The 22,133-nt window shown below is 42.6% G+C and overlaps 1 protein-coding gene and 1 non-coding gene across 7 annotated transcripts; both read left to right on the top strand.

Moving 5' to 3' along the window:
• The first annotated feature begins 1,631 nt into the window (after positions 1 to 1,631).
• On the top strand, positions 1,632 to 19,567 carry LEMD1 (LEM domain containing 1). Of its 6 annotated transcripts, none has more exons than XM_048499059.1 (8): positions 1,632 to 1,812; positions 5,768 to 5,939; positions 7,762 to 7,881; positions 11,547 to 11,623; positions 13,182 to 13,265; positions 15,953 to 16,051; positions 17,393 to 17,448; positions 19,260 to 19,567. In XM_048499059.1, exons 2-8 carry the CDS (start codon positions 5,786 to 5,788, stop codon positions 19,471 to 19,473), a joined length of 804 nt encoding a protein of 267 aa, XP_048355016.1. In that variant the 5' UTR covers positions 1,632 to 1,812; positions 5,768 to 5,785; the 3' UTR covers positions 19,474 to 19,567. The 6 variants fall into 6 exon arrangements, with proteins under 6 accessions (XP_048355016.1, XP_048355017.1, XP_048355019.1 ...); XM_048499060.1 differs by having other exon boundaries at positions 1,632 to 1,880; XM_048499062.1 differs by lacking the exon at positions 1,632 to 1,812 and adding an exon at positions 1,923 to 2,071.
• Positions 2,004 to 2,075, top strand: TRNAW-CCA. Its single transcript has one exon. It is a non-coding gene; the product is annotated as a tRNA-Trp (tRNA).
• Positions 19,568 to 22,133: the final 2,566 nt, after the last annotated feature.

The following is a 22,133-nucleotide window of genomic DNA, read 5'->3' as shown; positions in this document are numbered from 1 at the left end:
AAAGGTCCTCCTCACAAGACAACTTTACAATCTCAAACTGAGGCCAGGAGGATCTGTGTTTGAGCATCTGAAGCAGATGCGTGAACTGTTTGCACAGCTCGCTGATGGAGGTTTACAGTTTGAAGACTCCCACAAAGTTTATCTGTTGCTTTCGTCGTTGGATAGCAGCTGGGACCAGTTGGTATGCAGTTTCCAGAGCGTCGCTGGAGTCTACGCTGACTTTGGATTACGTCACTGCCAAGCTGCTAGACCACCAGAAGCAGAGGACTACCAGCTTGAAACACGGCTGAGAAATCATCGCAGAGGGATTTTCCTGCTGATTCTGCCGTCCCTACTTCCTGTGCTGTGAAAAAATGTTTTCGTTGTGGGAATCCTGGCCATTTTGCACGGGCCTGTACAAATGCAAAAGTGGCGCAGAGGAAGAACAAGCCACCTTGGAAAGCGAGGGCTGACAGACAGGAATCACAAGCATCTACTTTCCTGGTAACAAGCAAGGAGAAGGACTCCAACTCACTATGGCTCATTGACTCTGCTTGTTCTGAGCATATAGTGAATAAGGAAAGTCTCCTTACTGACCACGTGCGCCAACCTGTTATTGACCACGTTTGTTTAGCTGATGGCACCGCAGCAAAGGTGCAACTACAAGGATCAACATTTGTTCCTGCTCTAAATGGCTCTCTGAGTAATGTATATTTTGTGCCTTCATTTGAATTTTGTTTGTTAAGCGTTGTAAGATTGACAGCTGAGGGTTATGTGGTGGAGTTAGGGAAACTGAGCATCCTCAGCTCTTGCTAGATGCAAGTCAAAGCTCTGTGGCAACAACCCTGCATACTTGTGAGTAAACACCTTAAAGTAAATATGCAAAAGATATAGTTAGAGATCTCCTTTTACCAGTCCACTGTAACCACCCAAGGAATTTGGTAAACAAACATCCTTCAAAAACAATCATCTTAAAAATGCATAAAATTTTATTTCAGCATCAGTGTTCATGGACTACAACCCACTTCTTTAGATTCAATGAGTGGATTATGCAGTAGTTTTATGTAGGAAGTCTGAAAAGGGGAGGGGGTTATGAAAAGAAATACATAGTGAATTTAATCACGAAAAATATAAGAGACCATTGATTAGCTCATGTCAAACTGGCTAACACATGTAACAGATCAGGAGGTTTGGTTAAGGGTTAGTTATAGCGGAACAAAAATTAGAAGCCCCGCTTCAACCCAGGGACCACAACATTTCCCTTCTGGGAAATTTTTCACGTCATTTGATTGTACTGTGGGGATTGGCAAAACAATAGTCACTTCAGATTTACTACATTTTCGATCTCTTACAGGGAAATTACATAGTGTGAATAAGGCGTACAGGTCCAAAATTACAGCGGGGGGGGGGTTCAACACGGAGAGGCAAACTGTAATCCTGAGGCCACTGGCCACCTCAGGCCGCCGCCACTTAAACCTCCACGCCTGGAGAAAGGAGTCAACGCAGGGGTATAAAATTACTGCTCCTACGCATCCTCTCCTGCGGACCTATCCGGTAAGGACACACCCCTACTATAGAGCGCCCAATGGTAGCTCCCATCATAAACCGCCTTACCTCAGCCTCGAGCTCTGAGCTCCTCCCCCAAGGTTGTCGTCTGCGTGGTGGTTGGTGGCTTTGACGCTCAGGGGCCGTCCGTCACAACGGCGGTTTCAAAGGCACCCGGGAGTGCCTGCGATGTCTCCCTGTCTGTGTCTTCGGTGGTTTCTTAGGGAAATGGGAGTTGGGTTCCCGCTCTGTGCGTGTAGAGAGATCACGAGAGGTGAAAAGCACTAAGTGAGCAATTTTTTTTTTCGTTTTGCCTGAAGGAGGCCAATGAGAGGAAAGCAAGGTGTCCGCTTTCGGTGAGCGTGCACGCCAAACCAAAACATCTCAGTGCGCATGTATACGTAGTTAAGAAAGGAAAAAAAAAACCGAGAGGAGCGATTTGCTGGCTCTTCAGGGTTTCGGTTCTCATTGGTTTTCAGGACCTCGTGGCGCAACGGTAGCGCGTCTGACTCCAGATCAGAAGGCTGCGTGTTCGAATCACGTCGGGGTCAGTGGTTCCCGTGGTTGAGCGGGGATTTATTTTACACCTGAGGCGAGGTGAAGCGCCATAAAGCATTTCCCGACAAGATCGTGGAGTGTGTACTCATTTCCTGTAAAATTTGAGGGGGGATTTACAGATGTAGGGATAATCCCAAAACAAAGGGGAACGTGGAGGCAAAAGGAAAGAAACGATCGGCCTCGTAGGGGCTGCTTAGCGGTCGGAGGTTGAGGTAAACGTCTTTCCAAACAAAACGTGAGGGGGACACCTATAGGATTTGTCATAAAGAATGGATAATGTTTGAAAACTAGTCTCCTGTGAGGTGATCTGATGACTTCAGCAACAACGGTACCTAATATTATTCTGATCCAAAAACAAGGTTCTGAATACCTGACATTTAATTTTCTCATTGAGGGAATTCTACTAAAATGGGTTTTGAGAGATGGCTTCTCCTGTTTTGGGCCCACTAAGGACCCCCTTAGTGCTGGGGGGGGGCGGGGGGGGGAATAGTGCTTCTAACTTTATATTTGTTTTTCCAGGAGCAAAGAGAATCTGAAGCACCAGGCTTTATGACCCTGTGTGGGCCCCTTTGGGATTCTCACCTGGCATGGTGGGCACAGGCACAAAATGGCTGCCACAGCTTGCAATTTAGTCACACAGTGACAATCTCTGTGGCAGCTGCTACCAAAGCAATGTTTTTACAAATCTGTTTAGGTCTCTTTACCATAGTAAAATCTCCAAATCCAAACCCCTTTTCTGCTCCATTTTCTGGTCATGGATCATATGAAATTGTCTGAAGGAGCTTCACCTGTCTTTTCATGTCAAAGGTTGTGCCAAAGTGATGCCACAATTGATCAGATCCACTCAGATCTCCAACTGCCAGTCAGAAAGGCTTGCTGCGTAAAAATTCCACCCTGCCCGCTTTCTACAAGTGGCTGGCATTTGGCACTGGGTATGATGGCACCCCGGAGCATCCCATTTGGGACCCTTACACTAGACTAGCCTATACAATTGTCCACTCCTTTTTTCAAAGGCTTGACATTTTTGTACGTAATCTTGACAAAAGGGTGGTGCTGCTGGGGAAGATTTGATCCAGGAATTGGGATGTCTCCTGTTCTGGATGGGATTTCACACTCCTAAAGGAGCAGGTTCATAGTCTGGAAGTGCTGCAGGATCCAGAACATAAATTGGATAAACAGATGACAGGGCTGGCTGTGGTGCCTTTCACCATTTTACTAAGCAGGAAAGATCTTGCTGGTAATAGGCCCAGGTCAGATGGAAAACGCAGACTGCAGTGCATGCCCCAGTGACAACTATATTAGATCATTGCAATACACGTACGCAGTGGTGGGATTCAAATAATTTAACAACCGGTTCCGGTGGTGGGATTCAATTAATTTAACAACTGGTTGTTTACAAGCACTGTTTTAACAACCGGTTCTGCCAGTGTGAACCTGCTGAATTCCACCACTGACTATATAGGGCTGTCTTTGAAGGCTGTTCAGAAACTACAGGGCACAGGATACTGGGGCCAGAATGCTGACTGGAGAGCGCCTTAGGAACCATATCGCTCCAATCTTATTCACATTTGCTGACTCCCAATTTCCTTCCTGGCCTAATTCAGGGAGCTGATATTAACTTTTAAAGCCCTTTACAAGTTAGGGTCAGCTACTTCTTTTTGTTTCTTATTAATTTTTGAATTATAGTTTACTTTATTGAATTAAGTTAAATTGACATTAAAACAGAATCACAGATACTTAACAGCACCTGTTTAAATTAACAGTTTCTTACATTCACTAACAATTTTGAAAAATAGAAACTTATGACTTATGAAACCCTAACCAAATATTATTTGTATATATTCAGATACCTACTGGAAAGCATAAATCATATAGTAATTACTTTGCTAAATTTTGATTTCACAAATTTTCAGGCTTATTTTAAGAAAGAGAAACTTGTACTTCAAAGTGTTAAGCAAAGGAATAACAGATACAATAGTTGTATTTGATTTAGCTCTTAAATTTTAAGCTGCATACATTTTAAAAAATCCTTTTCTTCTGAATTATCACATGCCGCTTATACATCAAAGGTAGTGCAGGATATGTTAATTTAAGATATAATATCAGAGAATTCCAAGTCCCTGCATAAGAATCTCAAGTCTGATTTCTTAGCAGGTATGAAAGTTTACCCATTTCCGCAAAGTCTATTATCTTTAATATCCAGTCTTCTGGAGAGGGTTATCTTCTTTCTTTCCATAACTGGGCATAAATACTCTGGCCGCTGTAATCATATATAATAACAATTTGTCCAATTTTGGATTACCAATTATTACCATGTTTAAAAGTATTTCCAGCAAGAAATTTATTTCCACCTTGGTTATAGCTTTGATTAGTGTGTGGAACTTATTAGCCTATCTCCAGGACCACCACATGTGAAAACAGTGTTTCCCAGAAAAAAAGTTTAGGAACCAAGGAGCAATGGTAGAAAGCTTTGTTGCATCAGTCTACCCTTAGGGGCAGGCTCCCCATTTTAAATTACATTCAGTCTTTTATCCCTTACTTTGTCCGCAAATGCCTTACCTCATTGGAAAAGTGTGGTATGATTATATATTCATAAATGTGAAACTCACAATATGCACCACTGTGCTTTCAGTGACAAAATTGATAATGGAATACAATTTCAAATACACGCTCAGTATTGTCCAACAACTTCAAAGGCTTGTGGTTATGTCAGATGAATATTACTGTAGAAAATCAGATAATGATTGTTACATCCTAACAATATTTGCTTGATAGAGCAGTGGCATGGCTACCATGGGAAAGGGAGTGCACATCGCACTGGACGCGTGCCGGGGGTGACAGTAAAAAAATATTTTTGATATTTTTAGTATTTTTACTTTGTCGGCCAGCAGGGGGCGCAGTTTTAGGATAGCGGCACCAAAATTTCAGGATATCGTCCGGCGACACTCCTGCTGATACCAGCCAAGTTTGGTGAAGTTTGGTTCCGGGAGTCCAAAGTTATGGACACCCAAAGAAGGTACCCCATCCCCTATTGTTTCCAATGGGAGCTAATAGTAGATGGGACTACCTTTTGAGGGTCCAAAGCTTTGGACCCCCTGAACCAAACTTCACCAAACCTGGGTAGTATTATCAGGATAGTCTCCTGCTGGTACCAGCCAGGTTTGGTGAAGTTTGGTTTGGGGGGTCCAAAGTTATGAACCCCCAAAGGGGCTACCCCATCTCCCATTGTTTCCAATGGGAGCTAATAGTAGATGGGGCTACCCTTTTGAGGGTCCATAATTTTGGATCCCCTTAACCAAACTTCACCAAACCTGGGAGGTATCAGCAGGAGATTATCCTAAAGATACCCTGAAATTTTGATGATGCTAGCCTAAAACTATGCCCCATGCAGGCTGAAAACTGAAAAAAACCACTAAAAAATACAACAAACCCCCCTCCCCCCCCCCCCACACACACAAATGAACAGGAGGGAGAGGCAGCAAAACTCGGATTTTGCACCGGGCTCCATTTCCCCTAGCTACGTCTCTGTGATAGAGTTGTTAGTCATTTATAAATTGTTCAGTCTGTAAGTCCAAATTTAGCAGTGCAGCTTTTGCATTTGAGAAATAAACATAAATTAGCTATTCATAAAACAAAATAAAGATAAAGGAAAGATTCCTAACCAGTGTTGTGTCTTCTTTCACAGGCTGTACTGTTAGACAAAATGGAGGAGGTTACTGTAGATGTGCTTATAGAAAATCAAGATGAAGACTCCCCAAAGCAAGATTCCAATGATGAAACTACTGTAAAAGCACTAAATGACACTGAATTACGGGAACAACTTTCTGAGTATGGGATCAGCCCTGGACCAATATTACGTAAGCATCAGATAAATGATGATTAAAACTGGGAGGTTTCAAAAGGCAGCAGCAGATAGCGTTTGAAAATGCAGATAACAGATAATTAGTTCGAGCATTCAAGGGATTCTAATTTGAGGGGAGTTCTCCAGCAAATTCAGTTTTGGGCTACTTGACTTTGAGCAAAATGTCCTAGCTGGTCAGGGACAGACTGGCCATTTAATGTTCTGGAAAAGTTGCTTCAGGTGGCCAAGAATAGGGATGTCTCCATTGCTCTGCTAGTACCACATAGACCACTTAACCTAGGCCCTTCAGCAGCAGCAACTATTGGTGTTAGCTTACCAGCCACTTCCCCCTTTCCCTCAGCATGAGGAGTAAGTGGATGAGCTAACACATACCATGGTGTTGCTGGCAGAGTCTGAGCTGAATAGCTTCCACAGTGCTGATCCGCAGTTCCCTCTGATTGGCTTGCTCCTGGGCCGTTGTAACATCTCAGTCTGCCCCTGCTATGGCTTGGGTGCTTTTGTCTAGTCAGACTTATGACCTGTCCTGACTAATGGGCTCATTTTAATTGCAAACCTTCTGTGAAATATTTTGTGTGTTTTTGAATATTGCACAGAAGGCTTGCAATTAAAATAGCTTTAAAAGGCCTATTTGTTTTAAAAACACCTATACCAAATCAATCAAAGTTATGCTTGCTGCAGCTGAATTGCTAAATGTTTCCTTGTTTCACATTTATTCCCCTTCTCATACTTGTAGGGGAAGAGTAACAAGCTATACAGGTCACTGAAACCTTACCTTTGTCACTGGAAATTATATTTTGCCTTTTTTAAAAAACTCAGAGCACCTTACAAAATAACAAAAGTAATTAAAATAAGTAATTAAGTGCATGCTTATAGAGGAATTATCAGTGTGTAATTGCTCACATCCAGTTTAGTTTTAGAATGTCCAGTAAGCCACTAAATTCTTTGTCACAATTTTTCCCACTCTTCCTCCAGGGAGCTTAGGGTAACATACAGAGTTCTCTGGGGAGGGGGGGTGGAGCTTCCATGGGGACATATGGAATCATATGTCCTTGTGTGTCTGCCAATCATTGACATGGGGAGGGGGGGAAATCACCCCCCACACTTCTAGCCCGGGCCTGACTGGCCTAGGTTTCCTTTAAGCAGGCTTGCTACATGCTCTGGGCTCGATGGTGCGGCACCGGCAGCCTGGCAGGTGCTGGCTGGCCTGAGTGAGTTTCCAGTGGCAAAGTGGCAGGCTTGCTGCACGTGCTGCACAGGGGCTGGGCCGGGCATCAGGGGCTGTGCCCGCCCCGCTGGCCTCTTTGTGTTGTGCCAAGGCCCGGCTTGATGGCGCGGTAGCCTGGCGAGCATTGGCTGGCCTGGGCGAGCTTGTGCACCGCCGCACCATTGACCCTGGCCACGGTGCTGGCACAGCACGCAGAGGCCAGCGGGGTTGACTCCTGCCTTGGCTGCCAGCCCCCCTCTCTATTGGAGGCTGTACCTGCCTGCAGCCTCAGAAGGAGGTGGAGGGTCCACCAGCAGCCGGCACTGTGTTGGGAGCCTGCTGCAGGCAAGGGCTTGTTTTTGCAGGGCCCTCACCTCTATCGGGGGTGTGTGTGTGCGCGCGCGCGCAAAAACAAGGCCTTGTCCCCGGGTGCCTTTTTATGCCGTTATGCCTCTCCCTTTCCTTACCCTATCCTCACAAAAACCCTGTGGTGAAGATTAATTGAGTTTCTTGTAGGTCTGTATATGGCCTATGTGATGAGATAGCGGAGATCCCCAGTATAAGAAATGTTACTCTGTTACAAGCTTTTACACCATGATTTGTTTGTTTTTAGCTTCTACAAGGACCATTTATGAGAAAAAGTTGCTGCAGTTTATGAAGGAATGCCCAGCAAGAGCCGCTGGACAGAAGTGGTGTGATTGTGTTTCTGAGGAGGGCAAAGATTCAGAACAAGGTAATGCTTGCAAGTCTTTCACCAGATGTGCTGCATGTACCAGATCTACTTCCAAGCATTCTTTTTGGATTGCTCCAGAGTAAGTGAACTGCAGGCAAAACATTCTTCCTGTGTCCATACTTTATTTCCCTTTTCCAAAGATGTCATTTGGTTTTCAAAGGTGTGTCTGCCTCCAGAGCTGAGGTGTTAAAAGTCTGCATGCAGGTTCCCATAGCTTTAGATATAAACTCTTAAGTCTATGTTCCAATGGATTTGTTCTGCCCAAATCAAAGCTCCTCTAGTGTCTACATATTACTTCCTGTGCTGCTGTTTGCAGAATTGTAGATATAAAACTGCCCTCCTGGGATCAGGGGCGTACCGCCCTAGGACATGGGGACACCCATGTCCCCAGACGCATGCCTTTTGGTCATGTAGAGGGTGCCAGGTGCCTCCCCCATGTGATGAAACAGTATGCGCCTGAGCTGCCTGCTGCGGTGCCCTACCCCCCTCCTGGTCTCCCTGCAGGCCAGCTTCTGACCTTCCCAGAGCCTGGGGAGAGCCGGAGCCAGCCTCCATGGATGCAAGACGGGGGCGGCTCCTCAGCAGACAGCGGTGCCCCGCCCTCTCAGGCTTTCTGCAGGCTGGCTTCTGCCCTTCCCAGGTCTTGGGGGGAGCAGGAGCAGGCCTCCAGGGACGCATGGTGGTGGGGCTTCGTGACGGGCAGGTGGAGGCGCCTAGAGAAAGTGTTGTCCCCGGGCACCACCCCCCCCCCCCCCCGATACACCTCTGCCTGGGATTATGGGTTAAAATCTAAGGGAAGGGAATATTTAGATATATTTGGCATAGTTGCCATTATGCAAGGCCAGAAACAACTACTTTCTTCCACTGTTACAGAAGAAATATTATTGTCCCCATGATACTAAGAAACTCAATTCCTGAACCTCTCCTGCCTTGAAAACCCTACAGGGTTGCCATAAGTCAGTTGTGATGGCAGTTTCTACCACCATCACAGAAAGGAAATGTTGTGAGACAGTTGTCCTAATTTAAGGGAATAGACCAAGCTGAGATAAGTGATCCACAAAAAATTATATTTCTTTTAAATAGCGAGAATGTTGTGATCTTAGAGGCTGTGGCTAAATTCTTAGGTATGGTTATTTTAACGTGTTCTTAATCATGTTTCTATTTTTTTGAAACTTCTATTTTGATTTTTTATGCCAATAAAAGTTATGAAATGAAATTCTCTTCAGATCTAATTTAAGGGGCCATTGAGATTATATTGAATTACATTCTAATAATGAGATTCTAAAGTGTAACTTCTGAAGTAGCCTTGAAATATCCGCTATGGTTTTCAAAGGCTAGGGTTTCAAAGCCAGTTGGTTGAGCAATTGCTTTGACCAGCATGGTGTGCAGTAATGGAATTTAACAGCATATAAAATTTTAGTTCCTTTGTCTAGTCCAAATATGGCTTTTTCTGGTCCTAATATGGAGATGAAACAATAAGTTGATGACATCGTGACATTTTCCCTTATCTTAATTGTAATCCTTGATGGACTAATAGCGCTATAGGGTAAATCTGTTTCCTGCTTTCTAGCAGCCTTTGAAGTTGCTGACGATAAAGTCAACTGTCTAGATAAAGCCTAACTATTTAAGCAGGTTTCTTGGTGTGACCATTTTTGTGGCTACAAAGAAAAGAAAGATGTCGTAAAATTCTGAGCTACTCATCAATCTTTTGAAAAATCTGAGGCGGATTCCTTATGGGCCAAAAACAGTGGTGTGAAAACAGTGTAAACCCTTTTACACCGTTTTAAGCCATTTTACACCGTTTTCACACCTCTTTCACACCGCTGTTTTTGGCCCATGCGGAATCCGCCTGAAAGTAGTCCAGTTGTAGCTGTAAGATTATCAGATGCTCTAACAAAAATATTACTGCAAATATTTTTAAGATTAGGTTGACAAAGTGGCTAAGAGCCATTGTTATTGCACACTAAGTTTCCATCCAGAACTGGGTTCTGAACACATCTGTCTGCTCTTTTATACTTCAGTTTAAATTAAAATTTCACATCCCTCAGCATCGTTTCAAATTTGACTCTGGCAAGGTACCTGTGTATTCAGAAGACAATATAGGATTAAGACATCTGAATATTAGGGGCAAGAGACTTGCTTATAAAAATTAACTGCATACATGCCTGGATCATATTAAGGCACTTTAGCATGAAGTTTAGCATATGTAAAGCATAAAGACCTTAGTCAGGTTTATTACAGGTGCAAAGTACAGTGTGGTGTAGACTTAACATCTGTTGATTTTAACTTACCAGTGTCTTCCTATGATGAACACAGTTCTTAAATCGACTTGAGGCTTACCTTCTGGGTTAGGCATATGTATTAGGCATGATTATCAGACACAGTTTTGTTTATAGTTAGATTGAGTCACCCAAGCCAAATTCTGAGGCTTCTGCAGTTATAGGACAAATATGTCTGACAGGGCAATTTGTGCCCCCAAAGAGCAGAATTCTATGAGTTCCAGTATCCCTGTTCAAACCCACCTACCTCATTTTTTCTCAGTTCCCCCTAGCATTCTTCCCTAATTCTGCCCATGTAAGCCTTTTCATGTAGCTATCAAGGCTAATAGAAGAGGGTTTCATGGGCATTCTTTGAACACTGGATTCTCAGAACAGGATCAGGATGCTATTTCCCTCACACTCTGCTTGTATGCTCACAAAGGAATTGGGCTGACTGCTGTTGGAGACAAAAGATTAGAGGGATACAAGTGACTTGCCCAGACTGAACTCAAGATAGAGGTGCAGTCAGATCCATAAATATTTATTTAAAATCCTTAATAATTTCTGTTTCAATTAATTCTCTCTCCAGACGTAATTTTCTTCTGACTGCTACCTACCAGTGAATTTTCCATTAATTTTCCAGTTCATTCCTCCCAATCAATTTCTCTTGCCCGTCAAATTAAGCTTATCTTTTTAAAATGCATCTTCTGTGTATGCATCTCCTGTGTCGGGTTCTCTCTTCTTAAAAATTGTAGTTTTTCTCTCACTTATCCAGGTCTAAGTTCTCTTTAGTCTTAATTCAGCTTCAGCCTTATCCTGTGGATTCACTGCTGAACACTTGGTCATCTAGCTCTGCGTCTAATTTAGAATGACAAAAGAGGAAAGGTACTGAAATTTTAAAAAAATGTACATTGGCCTAATTAGCAGCCACCCACCGGATGTTAGAATGAGTCTGCCTGCCCCATTCATTCTTTCTCCATGCAACATGTTGCTACCGAGGCAGGAGATTTCTTGCAGCTTTCACATATTCTGTGGGGGCAAGCACTGATCCTGTGGACCTTCTTTGTACACTGGTCACTGAACGCCACACTAATCAAGGCATGCCCATTAATTATTTAATTCACGTTCATGTATGGTTTAGGTTGGTGTTTAAGAATACAATTGGCTAAATAGGGAGAGTCTTTCAGCTGGTGGTTCAAGGCATTGTGTGTGTTGTGAATGAATCCACAAGTGTGTTTGTTCAGGCATAACTTTCAGATAGACTTGAAGTCTTATCCCTTGGGCCTGGGGTTTGATATGCCTGAAGTAGGTCTTGAGATACCGTAAGGCTTTGACCCTGGTGGGTTGTGTAATGTTGTATAGATCATTCAGTGTGAGTTAAACTCAAACTTTTCTGTTCTTACTCAGGAACAACAACCACAAAAGTAGTCCTTGAAGCAGACAACCTGAAAGCAGCAGCTGAATGTCCCTCTGGGGCTGATAACGTGAGTACCTCAAGGCATGAATATTTTATGGCTGCAGCTAAATGCGTGAAATTGCAAGTGACTATAAACTGATATACTTTGTCCCAGAGTCATGACAAGTGAAGCAATTACTTGCAGTCACATAATTAGAATGTGCTTCTTATGTTAATGTGCCAGAGCCCTAGAAAATCTGATGCAAAATAGTCTGCTCAGGTATTTAAGTATATTCCAACTTTATTTACTGAAAGAAAATGCAGCTGAGATGGGATTATAATTGGAAACGCAGGCAAATTTCAAATAGATTGAACAAGATTCATGTGCATGCAATAGATTGTTGTTTTATTATTCAGCCTGGTAGTTAAAGTTCCTATCCTGGTTCCTGACCTAAAAGAGACAAATTCTAGGGAAGGGATCAAGACAGAACTGGATAACTAAGCACCTCCCTAAGTAGGTCAGCTTCACTCTTTGAGAAATACTGATCAAGCCCAATTATCTGCATCAACCGAGTTTCCTATCTAAGAGATAATAGAATAATAAAATTGGAAGAGACTCCAAGGGCCATCAAGCTCAACCCCCTGCAATGCAGGAACGCACAATCAAAGCGCTTCTGACATGTGGCCATCCAGCCTCTCTTTAGAAACCTCCAGAGAAGGAGACTCCACCACACTCTGTTCATTCAGCCTCTTGCACTTTATGGTAGGCGATACCACAGCCTCCCCCACAATCTTCTCTAATGCCTGCTGCTTCTTGTAGTTCATAGCATTGTCCAGTGTCAGGAATATGTACATTTATTTTGTACATTTAAAGTTCTGTACAGTTTCATGTTGGGGTAGCTGTTTGGCCAGAAGGTTTCTCCCTTATTACAGCCCCCTCCTTCCCCTTCTCCTGAGGCCAAGGAAAAAGCATCAGCTGCACTTTGCATCTCAGACATTTAAGCCTTTGGTGAAGGGCAACCTTCAAAGTGTCCCCTGATGTTCAGAAGTTACCCCAATGACCCATGTAATCTTCTTGGTGAAAATCAAGGGGGGAAAAACTTATTGGGTTGCCAAAGAGTAAAAAGTTCTCTGCAAAACTGTTTGGTACTGCAGGAGCAGTCAAAGGAGAACAAAAGTGGACGGTCTGTCCTGTGCCTCAAGGCACCTTTGAAGAGCTTTCACTGGGTGTGGGGGGATGGGACAAGATGACAGAAACACCATCTTTAGACTTAAGCTCCAAAACAGTCCAGATAGTTCTCTCTGTAGCTGCAGAACCCACATGTGTAACCAAATAAGTGACCACTGAAAGAGCAATACAGGTAAACTGTTTATTTAACTTAAGTTTGTGATTAAAACTTTGGCTAACAATGTGAATTTGAAACCCCGTACCCCTCCTCCTTTCCACTGGATCCATACACTGACTTCAAGACCTGGTGCAAAAAAATGTTGTTTCATCATGGTGGGGAAGGGCTGACCATCCAGAGGGCTCAGATTTTGCACCGGGCTACATTTTTCCTAGATACTCCTCTGAACCCCATACACATTGTGCAGTGGTTCCTATGTTCAGTTACCATTGTGATTTTTACTGTTCCTCTTACCTGTAGAAATCGAACATTGATATGGCAGAAAAACAGAAAAAACTCTTGTCACCCGATGTTGAATACAGTTTAGCCAAAATAGTGGCCGAGGCAAGTAACTTCAATTACAGCTGTTTAATTCAATTTAGGTTGGTACTACTACACATCTTTTACTGTGGGTTATTTTGACAAGGTTTTTGTGCACTGTGGTATTTTGAAATCCTTGCTGTTGCATTTTTAATGGATTATTACACTGAGTGGTTATTTAATTAAAAGATTGCTCTTGTTATTTCATATCTTTTGGATTTTGCTTCTCTCCCGCCGATGTTTGAAAATAACCTGAACATTTTATTTTGCAAAATTGCAGCCATGGGTCTGTGTAATTTCAGGGTTTCATTACACAGCGTACAGAACATAATTTGGTTTGGCAGTTCCCCCAACAAACTTATGTCTCATGTCTCACCAGGACTCACCTTTGAAATATTGGGTGGGAACTAGGTGGCTGGCATAGTGGTAGGAGGAGCTTCAGCCTTCCCTCCCTTTCATCCTGTGCCACTTTGGACAGCAAAGAATAGCAGTTAGGGATGCCAGCCTCCAAGTGGGACCTGGACATCCCCCAGAATTAAAAGTCATCTCCAGACAACATGGATAAATTTCCCTGGAGCAAATGGATGCTTTGGAGAGTAGTCTCAGGAATTGTGTCCCTCTGGGCTCCATCCCCAAATCTTTAGGAGTTTCCCAACCTGGATCTGGCAACCCTGGCAGCAGGGGTTTGTGATGCTGCTGGTTTCATGCAGGGCTACGAAGTAGGGAGCACTGGGAAGGACACAAAATATGGGAAAAACAAAAAACATGGGCCCCAAGTCATCTGGAGGGCCCCCTGAAGTTAACGGTATGTTTCATCTAACTGAATGCCTGTCCAGTGATTTTTCCTTTTAATGCAGTTCTGACTGCAGCCACTAGGGGTGGAGGGACATCTGAGCACAGTAAAAAGTACTGCATTCCTAGCCTTTCCTTTGTGCAAGACTGAAGCAGAGTTGTCTATTAGACCATGCTGGATCAAGACTAATATAGTAGTTGCCAGCCGGCAATTTGCTTACATGGTTGTTTTCCCCAGTAGTTTAGTCTTTTTCTCTTTTCTTTGTACCCAGCTCTTCCAGATCCTGCAAAGTGGCAGTTACTGTGTTGCAGAAGGATAAAACCACCTTTCCCTCTCTTTTCCTTAATTTCTCTCTCTGTTTTCCATGCTCTTCTCATTCATTTCTCCCTCCACCTGATTCTTGCTGTGTTTATCCCCCCCACCCCCCAATTTATTTTCAAGTCTTGGTCTCAGTTTCTCTTCCCTGTCCTTTTTAACAATATACTTAATAGTAGTACAGTAGTAAACCTTTGTTAATATTATGAACAGCTGTGTAGGGGGGGAGGGTAATATTTCCCTGTGATCTAACAAAGTAGTAAAAGGATGGTTCTGTGGGATTCAAATAAATTAACAACTGGTTTCGGTGGTGGGATTCAAATAATTTAGCAACTGGTTGTTAAGAAGCACCATTTTAACAACCAGTTCTGCCGAAGTGATGCAAACCTGCTGAATTTCACCACTGGTTCTGTCCTCCTCTACCCTTGACAAACATATTAATGGGAATTAAATCTGTTTTAGTGTTTATACACATGGAACAGAAATTACAGCCCCCAGTTGAGGCACTAGGTTGTTATTATTGTGTTGGTAGAAGATCAAATAGGCAGAATCTTTATCAGGAGCCTGTGGTGGCTCTCGGCAGTACTGTGTCCACGTATCTGCTGACACATGGAATTGGCAGTGGGACATTTATTTTGGGTTCTCCCAACCAGATTCGCATTTCATATCCCATGTAATGAGACCCTTGGTTGTACTTACATCCACATTCCTGAATACACTTCATTTTACTTCTTCCAGGATAGCAAGCAACAGATTCTTATGTATTTTGTGTACGTTTTTCCTTTCTTTAATCTGGACTGTGAGGTCAAGATTATGATTTTTTTCTTTAAAATAGGGCTGGAATTTTACAAATTGTACACATGCAAATGAGTGTTCACTGAAATGTACCCTGAGTAATTTGATGCAAAATGCAAGAAGGAATGGCTGAGGACCCTGCAGTCAGGGTCAAATAATGTTAGAAAACTTTCTAAACAAACACCAGAAATTAGCAAGATGATATGTTTTTACATGTCAGTTTTAATCAGTTTGTTGGTGGAAGATTACATGCTGACATATTCTTTATGTTAATCTCCCTGTACATTGAAAACAAGTAAGGCAAGCAAAGAAAAGAGGCAGATTTCTTGCCTGCTGTCCTAACTTTCCACTTGCATAAAGTTTTTTAGGTGAAAAAGTGTTTAGAACTAGAATCCACCCTCGTCCAGCATATCACTTCAGCATTCTATCACCTCATTCTCCTGTATGTATGCCAGCCCTCAATGGCAGATTGCACAGGACCCTTGCATTATTACCAGTTAAATTTCTTCAAAAATGGACTGGTATGGATACAACTCAAGATGTGATGCTGCTTCTTGCATTACTATATAAGCATAAGAGCATTCTCTTAGTTAAAACCGCCTGATAATGTGGAATTTATTGTTGCTGAAGAAAACTTTGCAAGTGGACAGTTTTTGTTGACTGTTTATCCCCCAAACCAGGTTGTACACATAGCATTCCTGATCTTTTGATCATAGGCAAAAGACAACCTTTGCCATGACTATTTCTTGTTTTCATCTTTTGTGCTTGCTTATACTATTTTAACAAATGTCATCTTGTCTATTATCAGTTACAGGAAATATTGCCGGAGGGTAAAGTGGCAGCATATCGGTCACAAGGACAAAGGAAGAAAGCTAGCAGGAGTCCTGACAAAAATCAGAGACCTATGGTATTCTTGCAACAATTCATGTGTGACAGACTAGGAATTTAAATTTGGTGCAAAGAAACCACATTTTAAAAAAAAAACTTAGATAAATACATCAAATCCTTGAAAGAAGACATAGACCAAAATGTAAAGAAAATGTTACTTGTGAACAAAATGTTGCTCTAACATCTCAAGTGTTTAGTTTCAGTTTGCATGTTAGCAGATAAACTGCAGTTTGGGGTGGGGGTGGGGGCAGTCTGAATTGCCTTGCAAGTTCTCAGGTATGTACATTCCCTTCCAACTGTCTCCTATCCTCATCTCCCATATTGTACTGAGATGGAGGATTTAGCAAGCCACAATCTGTGATGACCAAACCAGGTGCTCTAACAAATTGTGGGATGTTTCTTGACTACTGATCATTATTCTAATGCAGAATCATCATTTAGAATTTTGTTGTATAGGCAAGAAACAAACCTGGCTAAGACATCATGAGTGCCACATTCCCATCCTGGATCTGTGTGTTCTTATATGCATGTTGATCGTCTGCCTGCATGTAAAATCATGTTTCCTCTTCTTGCCACCTCCCCAAGATATAAAACCCAGCCTCTTGGTAACCAGTGCTGCCTGTGAGGGCTGAGCTTCCAATTAATTTAGTTCACCATCACCACTCCATGGGTGCATGTCCTTAGTTTGCCAGAGCAGTCTTAGTCTGTGAATGGAATTTCAGGCACAGAAAAAAGCTACAGATTAAACTAGAGCATAAACATGGAAATAACCAGCACAATAGGAGAATACAAAATCTAAGGAAATAAAAGAAAACTTATATCTAACTGAGTTACATCATGCTACTTACCTTCAGGTGGAGCAAACATTCCCTAGTCAATCATCTGGGTGAAGTGTTTGAATCCAGAACAGAGAAAGGTTCCCCCTTTTAACACTTCTGCCAGCTTAGATAGACCCTCTCCCGGTCCTGAGTTAGAAACCTTGTTCCTTATGAGGGCTGTTCTGCTCTCTGCCAAAGGGATATCAGGGCACATAGCTCTTGTAACCCCCTCATCATGTTTTATGATGCCCATCTATCACACCCCTTTGGCAGGTGGGCCCAAATGGCTGAACCAAAGTTCCTATTTTTCTTGATTCTCACAGTCATTAGATAGATAGATAGATAGATAGATAGATAGATAGATAGATAGATAGATAGATAGATAGATAGATAGATAGATAGATAGATAGATAGATAGATAGATAGATAGATAGATAGATAGATAGATAGATAGATAGATAGATAGATAGATAGATAGATAGATAGATAGATAGATAGATAGGATGCTTGTAAAATCACATGAACCTTTTCCCCTTTTGCAGAAAAGTGATCTACCACGTGAAGACTATGGTTATCCTGAAGCTGGTACAGGACAAAGGTAAAGCTCTTCCCAAGTACCTAAAATGTCTGGCACACATGGTGTAAGGACCAGTGGGCCTTTCTTTTGCTTATCTACAAACCTCATGAGTTGCTGCAAAAGAAGCATTTGAAACTGTTTTGCAAGTCATGCTGGTATTATAAAAAACAACAGTTGTATTTGTTACCTGGCTTTGGAGACTGCCGAGTGGGTCTGTGCTAATCAGGAAGTGGAAGCTCACTGACAGTCTCTCAAAGCACACCCTTCTTTCACTTTCAGCCGAGCGACTGCCTTATCTCCATCTCCATTGGTTCTTAAAGAGAATGATCATTTGGAGAAACAGTCAAGCGAAATACACGGGCACATAAGTTTTGGCCATCATGTTTTTTTAAAAGCATTTATTATGCTATGTGTTGATATAGGAGGACATAGTTAATGTGGAAGAGGAACTCTGCAGAACATAACTTGAGACAAAGATTGAATGATCTGGTTCTCAGCCTTTCCAGGAGCCATCCAAAGATTGGAGCTGTTAGGCTTTCCCACCATATAGTCACAAGCAGAAAACCAGTAGCAAGAGGCTGTATAGTAGTAGTGTTTTACTTGCAGTCTGGCAAGGCCAGGAGGCTTGATCATATCCAGAGAGTCTGAAAGGAAGCAAGTGAGGAGGCAAAGCACATGAATTATGATTTGCACATATATCTGGAGTGCAAATCATGGTCTGGAACTTAAGCCACACAATATATTCCATGGTTTGATGTTACATCTGAACTATACTTATGTGTGTATGTCTATGAGTAATATGTGTATACCTTCCAGGCACAATGGGATTAGCATCGTACATGGATTTGGTGTATTTTCCATTGTCCATTTTAAAAGTGGCAATGTGCCTCCCACCCCCACGTGCCTCCTACTTCTACTCCAGTTCATAGAAAACAGTATAAATGTTTCATTCAGATAGGGTATAAGCATTGGAAGATACATTTTTAAACAACTCTTACAGATCTTGCTTTCACTGCGATGTACAAGTTCTGAAAATGTACACACTTGAAGCATTCTAATGAAGAATGACTTAGGGCACAGTTGATAAAGTCAGTAGGGGAAAAAAACTGAGGAAAATACCTATGCCGTTGTGGGAGGGAAACCCTCAAAACAGTCTCTCGCTTCGTAATGGTGGGTTAGTACTTTCACAATTTACAATGAGTCATCAGTCCTACGACCCAGGTAATTGGAAGCATAGGAAACGACTTGGGTAAAGCATAACCAATAAATACCTTAAACAGCAAAGCTAGCTGGAAATGAAGAGTGCTATGAAAAGTTGGGAGGCTGCAGGATTTTGAAGAGGGAGCAATCCCCTGATCAGATACTTGTCCAGGACCCACTGCACCTTCTAAATGCCAATTCCATAGGACAAATATATTTGGATTCAGCCTGGGCATTGTTGACTGGCCGATTTATGGATCTTCACAGAGCCTATATTGTTGGGCAGGGTTTTTTCAGTAGTGATGACTGCGCCCTAATATTTTTTTGGTCAGGTGGGAGAAAAGGGTGCTGCCACTCTACAATTGTGCATCTGTTTCAACTTCTAATGTCACTGGTATCAGTAATGAAGAAACACCTGGGTAAATTTGTCTGGGGCAGTGTGCTATTCTGTTGCATGTGTGAAACTATGTTGGAGAATAATTTATTGACAACTCTAGTGGGCTGAATATGAAATGTCAATATTATATTTCTCCAAAACTTCTCACTTAGCAGAAGAGGGCCTTTTATCCAACCTGATGTTTCTCTCGGGATTTTGAAAATACGACCTTTGGTAATACCTCTTCTTTTTCTAGTGTTAGAAGAAGAACCATAAAGGAGAATCCTCTTCCAGTGAAGAAAGGTTCTGAAAGCAAATCCCAGGTGATGCCTGAGTCACCTGATGAAGGATTTATACCGACGCGTGTAAAGATGGCTGTATTTGCAATCTTTGTTTTCATCCTTTTTGTATATGTAACTATGGAAACTAATCCAGATAATCCATTCATAGCCTTCATCACTGGAAAATGACTGTAGCCTCGTCCTACGTGGAATGTAAGACCAAAAAAGTCTTTAACTGTGGATGAATTTAGGTAGTTAATTAAAAGGCAAAATGAGGGATCAACCTGTGTGTGTGTTCTTTTATTTAAAATCCATTATACACCATGGTCTAGCCTGTAAAATTGTGTGTATAAATGAGTATTTTTTTTGTCAGTTTAAAATTTTTTTCAGTTTTAGTATTTTTCCCTTTTTGAACTGTAGGAGATGATGGAATTCTTTAACATTCCATGATTTGGAATTCTATCAACAGAGTATGACTTCTCTGCCTTTTACTCAAAATGCCTCCTGAAATGCTGCTGCTGGGGAAATGAGACATCCAGTGGAGGGAAAAGAGTTAGATGTTTGCAGTGGGAGGAGGAATTAATGAAAATCAACCATCTTCCATCCATAAAAATCATGTGTGGGATCCCGGTCTCCTTTTTGGGGGGACATTCAGGGGCATATCTATAGTAAATGTGCTCCAGGACAAGGACTGAAATTGTGTCACCCCTGCTCAAAATACATTTATTATGAACTTTTTGGCCTGTAATCTAGTACTTGCTTGCTTTGAACACAGTGACTACTTTTGTTATTCACTTGTGAGGGCCTTCCTTCCAAGGGAAGGGCCCCAACTTGTAGCTCACTTTACCTAGCCCTGAGTCACAGACCCAGAAAGCCCGCCTAAGCTGGGGGAAGGAGCGTGACACTGTGGCCTTTGCAACAACATGCTGCCTGCCAGCACCAGGGCACTGCAAGGCTTGGGACACAATATGTCACACCCCTTTCAGCAATTGGAGCCTCCCACTATATCCATGTGCCCTTTGCAATGACCCACTGCCTGCCAACCCCAGGGGAACTGCAAGGCTTTGGCACCACATGTTTCTGGGACAGGACCCAAGGGGTATGATCCCTTTCAGCATTCAGAGCTTCCACTCCATGTCCACATATCCAGGTGCAGACTTCCCTTTTGTGCCCTGCAACTCGTTCAAGTCCCTGATCTGAGCAGAGCTACTCTGGAATAAAGGCATGTCTCTTTGCCTGCTAGTCCCAGCAGCGCACCCCACCTCTTCTTTCTGGGCTGGACAGAATCCTCCCTAATAGGGCTGGCCATGCATCTGGAGGAGCAGTGCCAAACAGCATATGGTGGTGGAGCCACGCAGGGAAAGGGACCAATCTGAGGGCTGCATTAGGCTTCATATGTGGCCCCACCAGCTGCCCCAGGCAGCCATGTCCTGGGGTCTGTGTGCACTCACCTGCTGCACATGCGAAGTGGCATGCCAGAGGCAGGTTGGCTCAGCTGGCTGGCTATGGGTGGGAGGCGGCTTCTGGGTTGGCAGCAGGGCCCAGGGAGTGGCCCTTTTGGTGGGGGGAATATTCTGGAGTAGGGCTCTGAGCTTCCTGACATGCTCCCTTCATGTAGCACCCAGAACATTCGTTCCCAAGGTCCTACCTAGACATGTCATGTAGCACCCAGAGCATTCGTTCCCAAGGTCCTACCTAGCCATTACATAGGGCCAATAAACCAAGCAGTAGGAGTTATGACCTCGCATACAATCAGACAAATGTAGGAATGCATCTCTCCTCCTCCAGTATTGGCCCAGAGATAATAAATTGCAAAGCAGTTCCCCAAAAATGCCAAAACAAAGAAGAACAAAACAAGCTGATGGTGGAGTCAGCAATTTATTAATAATTTGATTATCTCTACACACTTTGCACAATGCTTTGTCAGGAGATCTGAAAGTATAAGGGCTCCTGTTAGATGTAAGATTCTTATCTGTAACGGTATAAGGAAACAGCCAGATTTGGCCATTTTATTTTTCTCATTCCTTTTGATTGGTATCCAACAAGAGTTTAATTGCAACCAACTGATGATTAAAAACTATTCGCATGATTGGTCTTAATGTTAACATGGTGTTCCGCCTGATTTTGAAAGAGATAAGAACATCTTTTCCATTTTTAAAATCTTGGACTAAAGACTTTCATTAGAGTGTTGTGGGTTTTTCAGTTTGTGTGGACGTGTTCCAGTAGCATTTTCTCCTGACATTTCGCCTGCATCTGTGGCTGGCATCTTCAGAGGATCTGATGATAGTAAAGCAAGTAGAGTATATATACCTGTGGAATGTCCAGGGTGGGAGAAAGAACCATTTGCATTGGTTAAAAGTGTTGAGGGTGCAATTTGTAAGTGTAATTTGCATGTGTTAAGTGGAATCCACCCATTTTTAGTATATGTATGGAACACTGAAGTTGCATAATCAGTTAGTGAGGGCATCTGCATAGCAGTTACCTGGCATTGTAATCCATTCGTTTCCTGCAGGGAGACACCTTGTTTCTGGGTGGTGTTCACTAACCATTGTCTTGATTTTAGTGTTTTTAAGTACTAGTAGCCAAGTTTTGTTCATTTTCATAGTTTCTTTCTGTTGAAGTTTCTGGATTATTAAATTTTGATTTATATATTTTGTATTGTATATTTAATTTATAGACCGTCCTCCCCCAAAAGGCTCAGGGTAGTGCACAACAATATAACAACAACACCAGTAGTCATGACACCACACAACAAACATCAATAAGCATAGCATCAATGAACATAAAATCAATAACATCATAAACCTCATAAGCATAGCAATAATATGGCATCATAGACATAACATTGT

Source organism: Sphaerodactylus townsendi, linkage group LG05, assembly GCF_021028975.2.
Source record: "Sphaerodactylus townsendi isolate TG3544 linkage group LG05, MPM_Stown_v2.3, whole genome shotgun sequence".
Lineage (NCBI taxonomy): Eukaryota > Metazoa > Chordata > Lepidosauria > Squamata > Sphaerodactylidae > Sphaerodactylus > Sphaerodactylus townsendi.
Note: the sequence above shows the minus strand (reverse complement) of the source record. Positions and strands in the feature narration are given on the sequence as shown.

Coding starts and splice junctions, on each gene's coding strand:
- LEMD1 (XM_048499058.1), top strand. Junction 11,624..13,181: donor GTCCCTCTGGGGCTGATAAC/GTGAGTACCTCA, acceptor TCTTACCTGTAG/AAATCGAACATTGATATGGC. Junction 17,449..19,259: donor GAAGCTGGTACAGGACAAAG/GTAAAGCTCTTC, acceptor TTCTTTTTCTAG/TGTTAGAAGAAGAACCATAA.